At 43.8% G+C, this 9,987-nt stretch overlaps 1 protein-coding gene across 1 annotated transcript; it reads left to right on the top strand.

Moving 5' to 3' along the window:
- The first annotated feature begins 2,101 nt into the window (after positions 1-2,101).
- Positions 2,102-6,460, top strand: LOC142933217 (leucine zipper putative tumor suppressor 2 homolog). Its single transcript, XM_076077353.1, has 10 exons — positions 2,102-2,410; positions 2,444-2,722; positions 3,445-3,593; positions 3,633-3,818; positions 3,870-4,107; positions 4,246-4,368; positions 4,556-4,702; positions 5,025-5,540; positions 6,038-6,142; positions 6,278-6,460. The coding sequence occupies exons 1-10, from the start codon at positions 2,102-2,104 to the stop codon at positions 6,458-6,460; spliced, it is 2,235 nt and encodes a 744-aa protein (XP_075933468.1).
- Positions 6,461-9,987: the final 3,527 nt, after the last annotated feature.

Raw genomic sequence — 9,987 nt, 5'->3', positions numbered from 1 at the left:
TGTTTCACAATGTTGTGCTGCACTTAAAGTTAGAGGAATTTTTAACTGGTAATGAAACAAACTCAGTGTAATACTGATGACTCGATATGACCTACATAAGTAAACGAGACCATCAGCAAGAGGATTGGCTGGTTTTTATATAGTTATTCGTAATGCTTGCTTGGAGGGAAAGGATGCAAGGGAGAACCAGGACTGCATGTAGTAGGCTGTCAGACAATGGTGCAGCAAAATTAAAGGTTTTCTAAAAGGGATTCTGGTGCTCGGAAACACGACCACTTCACACCAAAATCAACACAATCAATACCAACACAAAATAGTAAATGTTTAAATGTTTTTTGTTTCGTAAATGGTAAACGGACTGTACTTGTATCGCGCTTTTCTAGTCTTTCCGACCACTCAAAGCGCTTTAACACTGCTTGTCATCATTCACCCATTCACACACTGAGGGCAGGGCCTAAGTGACAGCTGCCTATCAGATTCTACCACATTCATACACCGTAGGCACAGCTATCGTTGCTCAGCTACAGGAGCAATTTCTGGGTTAAGTCTCTTGCTTAAGGACACATAAGCACAACCTGGGTTAAATGCAGAAGTCAAATTGAATGTATGTAAGTACCTGACCATTATGATAAAGTTTAATTGTTTGGTTAAATTATTTTCATGTCATCAGACTATTTGCTATTCATGACTTGCATGAATGATGTGGGCCCTGTTGATGCATCCGGGGGTTTTGTGTGTGTAGAGGGCATGGATTATTCCACTAGGCCAGACAGATTTGGGCTTGGCTCCACAGACTGAGGATATGTGTCCCCTCTCTGTCCCCCCTTCCAGAAACTAACACTGATAATAGTATCTGCAAATGGAAGACTTAATCTGCTGCCCCTTTTTATTGTGTTGTTAATAATATGTATCCATGTTTCTCATCCTAAAAATAGTGCAGTGACCAAGTGAGGCGATTATTCCTTTCTTCAAAGATAATGTGATTGGCGTGTGAGCACTGTGATCATGACACAGTGAAGCGACTAGTTTTCAAATCCTTTTAGAAGTAATACACGGACGACTGCTCACCGGGTTCAGACAGGGAGAATCAGGAAAATCACAGAGCAGCTGCAGATGGTGATGACCGTGACTCATTCTCTCTCTTTGTCTGTCATCCTCAGTCTCTACTAAATCTATCCGCTTTTTCCTCTTCCTGTCTCGTTAATCACACTGACAATTATTAGTGGCGTCACCAGAGACATAGCGTGTATTTAATGAGGGATGAGCCTTTGCTTGGGCGTCTGGGGATGTGATGTTTCAAATAAACAGCTGTTAAGTGGCTCTAGATAATGAGTTTTGTGAGTGGCAACGTGCCTAAAATCAACAAATAATTTGGCTTCATAGATGAAATTGTTTTTAAATGAAATACAGCCGTCATTCATTTTATTATTTACACCTGTGCTTTTCCTACTGTCTTGAGTCAAAAAAAGACATTTTTGCACAGGCGTAACTGACAGTGGTAACGAGGGCCTGTTCCACTCAAGTGGAACAACATGATCCTGAAACACACAGATGGAATCCAGCCGTCATCAAACTGTCCACTGTCACAAAAAAAATGTCACTTCAGTAAATCTTTAGTCGGTGTATCCTTCTCTGGAAATATGTGGAAAATACAACTCAAGAGTAAAACTCAATTCATAATCTTTACCGACTAAAACCAGCTGCTTCACAGCGATAGCTCAGAAATGTAACACTTCTTTTTCTTGTGTCTGCTTGCACATTTACTTCACTGCCCACTGAGAGAAATCAGTGAGGGTTGATCACCTAACTCTAACGGTTCAGTCTAGACATTGGTATCGCGGCACTCTGGTGAAATATTTTAAAGATGCTGCGCTTGTAGGTGTCAGTTTTCATCGTATCGTGTCTTCTATCTCTATGTGTTGCTCTGCAGCCTAAATTCAAACTGCTGGAGTTTCACTGGTTTTCACACAGTGCAGTTAGAAGAAAGTATTATGTGTCATATATATTGTTATAAATATTCATCTGTTGCATCTAGAGTCTGAATACCTTTTCTTATTTTCTCTCTCAGAGTGTGTGGTGTGTCTGACGCCGTCGGGGTGCCATGGCTTTGGTTCAGGCATTACCTGTGACCGTGACTGACCACCCGAATCCAGGTCTCGACGTGCAGCAGTGCCGGCCACCATCATCCCATTCCCCCTCAGGCCCCTGCCCCGGCCCCTGTGGGCCCTGCAGCTCCGGGATCGCCATGGGTTCTGTCAGCAGCCTAATATCAGGCCGGACGTATCAGGAGAGACACTGCCGGGCCGCCAGCGAATTCGCCACCAAGTCACGCCGCTCCACGCCGGCCACCAGCTGCTTCCGGCTCCAGGATAACTCCCTCCGCAGCGGGAGCTCCCTGGAGCAGCTGCTGGTTATCAGCAACCAAACGCTTCCCCAGGCTCAGGTTCTTCCTCCGCCGCTGCCCACCAAGAAGCAGCCCCGGCCTGGTAACTCTGCTGGGACAGGCGGTGGCACGTCTGCTGGAGCAGTAGATGGTGGCATGAATGGGAACTTGGGGTTTGTGAGCGACGAGGTGGTGATTGGAGACTGGAACGATAACCTGGTAGTGGCAGCTGCAAGCCCCTGCAGTGACTCAGAGGACCAAAGGGACAACAGGACTCTGAATGGCAACATTGGTGGGCCTCCTCCCAAACTCATCCCAGTGTCCGGGCAGCTAGAGAAGGTAAGAGGAGCAGACTGTAGAGCTAGACCGTAACAACAACCTGCAGCACATAAAACAAAGCAAAACTAGGTTTGAGGTCATTTAAAAACGTAATCCCTACCAGCTCCATAAGTGCTGTTTGTGCTTCTTTAATTACAGCTCAAGACATTAAATATCATCGAGAGGACTTGTTCTCTGCTTTCCCTAGAATACGCACCAATGTGAGCATTTCTACAGCAGATTACCTCAGCTGTTTAATTGGCTATTTATTTCCATCGATCCAGAGAGAAGCTTAATAACTGGCCTTACGGCTCTGGTGGATCATTTGACGGCTGCTCACCTTGCAGACACATCATGATCAAAGTCAGAGCTTGCTTACATTCACATTATATTCAGTGAACCCTGAGGAAGATTGCTAAGAAAAATGCTTCTAGAACATATGAGGAGCTTTCACCCCCTCTGTCTTTGTCTCGCCTCTTCCTCCAATCTTCTCCCTCTTTGTTTCTCTGCCCTTTAATCCCCTCCCTCTCTTGCCTGTCTGTCTATATCTTAGATGATAGGAAAATAATTAAGAAAATTGCTTAATGAAGCTCATGAATATCAATTAAACCAAATGAAACAAACCAGAGCCTGGAGCATGTCACTCACCTCTCTCTAATGAGTTTTATTCAGCCGTTACTAATTAGCGCTGCTGAGCTTTTATAAACCACTAATGCTGTTTTTTTATAATTATGTACTTTCAGAACATGGAAAAAGTGCTGATCCGTCCTACAGCGTTCAAACCGGTCGTTCCCAAGAATCGTCACTCTGTGCAGTACTTGTCACCACGGCCAGGGGGCAGCAGTCTGTCAGAGAGCCAGGCCAGCCTCAACCTCCTGCTGCCCCTCGGAGGGTCCAACGGCACCAGCGGCGCAAACGGCATCGCAGGGAGCACCAGTTCCAGCTCTGAAGGGAAGCGCAACTCCTACAGCGGAGGTCGTAATGCTCGGGGCAGCCAGTCCTACTCCATGTCAGATTCAGGGAGGAACTCCCTCTCCAGCCTCCCTACTCACAGCAGCACAGGCTACAGTCTGGCCCCCAGTGAGGGCTCCAGCTCCGGGTCTGGCTCCGGGGTCCAGCTGGAGCCCGTGCAAGGCTTGGGCCGAAACACTTCAGGTGTAAGTGGGAGCCACGGCCACACTAACTCAGACAGTGGACGTTCCTCATCCAGCAAGAGCACAGGCTCGGGGTCGCTAAGCGGGCGCGGGCAGCCGCTGTCGGACAGCGGGTCCTGTGGACACTCGCCGCCACTCGTGGAGGGCTACGAGGCGGTGGTGAGGGAGCTGGAGGAGAAACTGAGGGAACGAGACCTGGAGCTCCAGCAGCTCCGGGAAAATCTGGATGAGAATGAAGCTGCCATCTGCCAGGTGAGACATAAAGACACCCGCCACACCAAACTGACCCAACCTATGACCTTAAAAACACCACATCAATAACTTGATATAATGTGAGTACAGATAAAACATTGACCTCTGACCTCTCACTCGGGTCCTCTGCTCTGAAAGGTGTATGAGGAGAAGCAGCGTCGCTGTGAAAGAGAGATGGAGGAGCTGAGACAGAGCTGTGCATCAAAGATGAAGCAGGCTTCTCAGAAGGCCCAGAGGGCACAACAGGTGCTACAGTTACAGGTATGCTAAGTTAAAACCCTTTCAAAACATTTACACAGAGAGAGAGGTTCAACTTATTTTGCTAGTCTTGTGCTTTAGTTGTGAGTCTAGAGATTCCTTCTTTGAGGGTGCGTGTCTTATTCTACATCAACATATCTGTTTCAGTATTTAAGGCAGTTTAAAAATATGGATCTCTGTGTGTCGTCAGGTATTTCAACTACAGCAGGAGAAAAAGAAGCTGCAGGAGGACTTCTCCTCGCTGCTACAGGACAGAGAGACGCTGGAAAGGAGGTGTGCCACCATCCAGAGGGAGCAGACCCAGCTGGGGCCACGTCTGGAAGAGACAAAGTGGGAGGTGAGTGAGAGTCAGACACTGGAGAGGTGTTGGGTGAGGGTGATTAAAGTGATTAAAGGTCACTCTTTGAGTCTGGCAGGGGATCTTTGCTTTGATTTACTGATAAAAGCATAAAATGCCTTCAAGAGAAAGGTGTCAGAGTTGACACCTAGTTGGCTTAAATTAAGCTCATAAAACTAAGCTTGAAAGAATCTTAGGTTTACCTTGAAGGAGCAAGCAAATCTAAAATGTCAGTTTGTAATCTGTCATAAGAGACCATTAGTTCTGTATTTTCAGCACTTCCATCTCTCTCTCTCTAACTTTCTTGCTCGTGACCCTTCAGGTGTGTCAGAAGTCAGGAGAAATCTCCCTCCTGAAGCAGCAGCTGAAGGAAATCCAGTCCGAGCTCAGCCAGAAGGCCGGAGACATCGTGGTGCTGAAGGCCCAGCTGAGAGAAGCCCGTTCTGAGCTACAAGCCAGCCAGGCTCGATCCCGCGAGGCCGGGCTGGCCGTGCGGACACGATCTCTGGAGCTAGAAGTCTGCGAGAACGAACTCCAGAGGCGCAAGAGCGAAGCTGAGCTGCTCCGGGAGAAACTGGGCCGTTTGGAAGAAGAGTCAGCCCGCCTCCGTGACACTCTGTCCAACTACAGCGGACACTCTCTACCTGGAAATCTAAGCATGAAGGGGCAATGCATGAGCCTCTCCCTCCAACAGGGTAGAGGGATGGCAGGGAGGGGCGGTCCCAGTCCGTCTTTGTACCGAGATGCAGAGGAGACTCACCTTGTCTGGGGAGGGGAGAGTGATGAAGCCAAGGCTCAGAGGCAGAATGCAGAAGCAGTGTTGGGATTCAGACAACAGGTACAAGGTTTTTATTAAATAATGAAAATGTCAGAGGAAAATATCGTACTTTTTACTCTACTACATTTATTTCATGCTTATAATTATTACTTTGCGAGACTAAAAGAATACGAACAGCTTCATTAGATAAGATCCAATGTTATATATTCAACTACAACACTAAACAGTAGTTAGAAGTTACTATTAATGACGTCAAAATGCTGCTTTCATGTTAATGCATCAGTGTAAATAATTGAATATTGTAATGTATGATAACAATGCCAGTTTTTCTGCATAATCAGTACATTTTACATTTAAAACACAAAAGTACATGTTGCTGGTAGTATTTCTGTACTTTTACTTAATACAAGATAAATATCTAAGATAAATAGGTAAAGATTTACCTACAATGGAGTATTTTTACACTGTCGTATTACTTTCACTCAAGTAAAGGAACTAAATACTTCTTCCACCACTGAAACGGTGCAGTTTCTAACATTTCTTTCTCGTTCTCTCAGGTGGACAGGCTGAAGGCTGAACTCATGTACGAGAGGAGGACTAGTGAGGAGCAACTGTCACGGTTTGAGGATGAGAGGAGGGTGTGGCAGGAGGAGAAGGAAAAGGTAAAAAGGGATCACTTATTTCTTAGTGATTGACTTTCAATCTCTGTCATTTTCATTCAATGTCATACAGGACAAAATAGCTTACGCTGATCCTCCCTACTGATTTACTTACTTCCCGTACTTCCCTCCACACAGGTAATCCGCTACCAGAAACAGCTGCAGCAGAACTACATCCAGATGTACCGCAGAAACCGGGATCTTGAGCGAGTGATGAGGGAGCTGAGTCTGGAGCTGGAGAACAGGGACATGGAGGACTATGAGGTTCACAGTGGCAGCAACGACATCCACTTTGAGGAAATCACCGCCACTGAGATCTAAACACACACACACACACACACACACACACACATGCTCTTATAGTAATATGTGCACAGAAACATAGAAACACAACACACAAAAGACTCTGGGGATGTCAACCAAACATTGAAGTCCAGGCCAAATCTTCAACATGGCTTTACCTGGACCACTGAGCAAGCATTCACAACTCGTCACTGTCAAAAGGGAAATCTCCCAAAGGTGCATTCTTACTTCAGTACTCCAATAAATCCTTATAAAGTGTCCCTTCTGACACTTTTAACAGGTTTTACTCCACTACAAAGCCAGCACAAAGACTTATTTTCTTCTGTGGGAGCAAAAGCAGTGAAGAAAGTATTTCTTCCTCAGACTACGTTCAAATCAGGGTATCGAGAATAGTCAGGAACTTGAAGCAAAGAAATGTTACTTACAGGCGCAGCAGTGTGGTCAAAGTGCAGTCACCCCTTTCGCGACATGACAGCAGTCCCATCAAAAACCACCGCTGCTGGCTGTTAATGATGATCTCATCAACCGTCCAAACAACAGCAGCAACTGCACTAGTCCTCCAAGTAACTGCCGAAGGGAAACTAACACCAAACGTCTGCTCTTTGTATTTCATGGTGTTCAGAGGATCAGCAGTTCATTTTAAAAATGATAAAAGGATAAGAATATTGTTGTTCCTGTGCTCGACTTCCTCAGCAGTGTGTATTTAAAAAAGAATGTATTGTGACTGTTATCACTCCAGAGAAATGCAGTATAAATGGTCATCACAGCCAATTAAATAATCTGCTCACACAGGGAAACATGGTACCGTTTTGCACAGGTTTTCTGTGCAATTTTGTTCGGGATACAACTCGTTCTTGTGGAGCAAATCATCGAACTTCAACAAACCAGTTTTGACATTCACATGTGGACATCCTAATCTGTCATTTCCCAAAACCAGGAGGACACAGAAACCAAATGTTTAAAAGACGCTGCTTACGATGTCTAGACCACCAACATTCTTGCTGTTGCACCCGACCAAATGTGTCAACTCAGACAACACAGCAAGCTCTGACACAAACATGTGCATTTTACAATTATGTAGCACGATAGGAAGCAGACCGTAGCATGGAAGATATCACCAGGATGCTGTTGATTCTCCTCTCTCTCCCTCTCTTTCTATTTCTGCCTTTGTCTCTATGTCTGCTCTCTCTTTTCATCTCTATCTCTGCTTTTTACTCAACTATTTTTATAACAGTCAGCAGTCGGTATCAGGAAGCTAAAAATGGAGCACCTATTCTTTCAGTTCGGTCGTGACATCACTGAGAGATTTAAGGCATGCTTATTCACAGTTTCCTTTTATTCTCCCTCATTCCCATTTGTGCTCTTTATTTAGCTTTTGCCAGCCAGAAGCCAAATAACACTTCTTCGTTTCCCCTAGACTATAATCTCCACTGACTGCTATACAGGTAGCAAGACTGGCATGCCTGCATGTCTTTGTTATATCAGATTTTAGAAGATGGTGGTTCAGATAGCGGTGAGGTGAGAATTTGCAGATGCAGTAGCTCCAGTGCTGAGTGTCCTCAAGGCAAGTTGGCTGTTAAAGCCCTGAATATAAACCGATGGGGAGCATGTTAACATTTGAAGCTGTTCTTTCACGGTATATGCAGGGCTGTGTACAACACTGAGCATGATGGGTCTATAGGCTGAGAACTTTTATTTTACAAAGAGTCTATATCAAGGAGTAACAGTTAAATGGAAATCTATATAATGGAGGAGATGTTGTATATTTTTCTATATATAGCACCTGAAGATATTTTGTTGTAGTACTGATATAAGTGTGGGTTTAATAAACAACGTATAAAAAACTTCTATATGTACATAAATATATATATCACATACCAATATTTCAAATGATGGATCAGTTATAAGTGGAGGCGGCAGCATAGAAAGAGTGCACCTAATACTGTAATGCATGAAAATATGTTTACATTATGTAATCTGTGTGACACAAACTCTCTAATGACCTGATAAACACAGTTGGGAGTTTTTTATTTTAGGCTCAGTTTTGACCTGTTGTCTCTCCATTTTGATTGATCTTTCATTTGATTATCAGGATCATAACGTCGCACCGATTCATGTCTTCATCTTTGGGTTTCGTGCTCGTCGTTAGTTTATAAAAGCATGAGACGGGTCATTTTTGACTGACTTCTTCGTTAAGTTGAGGTCAGAGCTGATGCAAACCAAGAAAGTATTATGTTTCTTATACTTGAAAACTCAATCGAACCCCTTTCAGAAAATGTGATCGGCGTATTTGATCAGTCTATATTTTGCATGACCTTACCACATTCACTGTGGTTTGAGAGAGTGTGTAGATTATTACAAGCCTGCATCGATTAACATGAAGCCATGGGAAGTGACTTTGATTGGAGCAAGTTGTGTTTGTCCCACCATATTTAATTTGTTACCAAGACCTAGACTGTTACTCGCTCACCACAGATGAGATTCAGATTAACACAGGTGATGCAAACCAAACTGAAATGTACTGTGTGCGTCTCTGACTTCCGCTTTTTCCTCACATCTCAGTTCTCTTCATTGTTGCATAACAGTTTTTTTGTGTAAATATGTAAAACACTAAATAGTATAACAGAGTGACATTGTCTTTTATTTAGACAAAATATCTATTTCAAATGTAGCCACTGTGACTAGACCAAAGCAACGTAACACATTTTCTTTTTTTGTGGGATTTTTCTCATCCTTTTGTGTGCATTTTTTTTTTTTTATGTTTACTTACATTGTGTCTTCAGTAATTCATAAAGTATGTAGTTGTCCATGTATATTTTTATGTGTACATTTCTTGTACAAATGACTGTGTTTTTAATTAAAGAACAAGTTGTCACACCTTACAGTTACTGTTGATTTAACTGCTTTTTTACCTGAAACACATCAACTGTGAGCAAAGTATACTGAATGAATATTTATTGCAGTCAATTCAAATACCTGAAGCACTTTGTAATAACTCAAAGGCATAGACACGCTCAATTTCATCTTTAAATTTAATTGCCTGTCTGAATTTAAACATTTGAAACCTTGAGCTTTCTGACTTTCTTTCATTTATCAATGTTTCTTTTATTTCCCCCACTGGCCATCTGCAGAAGTAAGGCACTACGCACACTGATTCCAGTTACCTTGCTGCCCATATCTCCTCTACCCTACTTTGATTTAAACTGTGCCACTGGCCTTCATGTCCTGCATTTCTCATTGACGTGTTTTTCCAACTCCTCCACATGTCTGCATAAGCTCAGGCCACAGCGTGGTGTAATTAAGCCTCTAAAGTGGCGGATTGCTCCAGAGCACAAACACTTCTGCCAGAAAAATGCAGCACAAAAATACTGAGCAGCAATTTGTAATAATCCCCCCAGACATCCACTAAACCCAAACTATCAGTTTTGACATAATACAGGGGTTTAAACTGGGTATAAATCTCTAAATCTCATAACACAGGCTGGGGTAATCTCCCTCTGGCAGGCCTGCGGGGCTGCAGGACTGAGATGCTCCAACTGAAAAGT

This window comes from Anarhichas minor, unplaced genomic scaffold (assembly GCF_050575085.1).
Source record: "Anarhichas minor isolate MPS153535 unplaced genomic scaffold, ASM5057508v1 ptg000058l, whole genome shotgun sequence".
NCBI lineage: Eukaryota > Metazoa > Chordata > Actinopteri > Perciformes > Anarhichadidae > Anarhichas > Anarhichas minor.
Note: the sequence above shows the minus strand (reverse complement) of the source record. Positions and strands in the feature narration are given on the sequence as shown.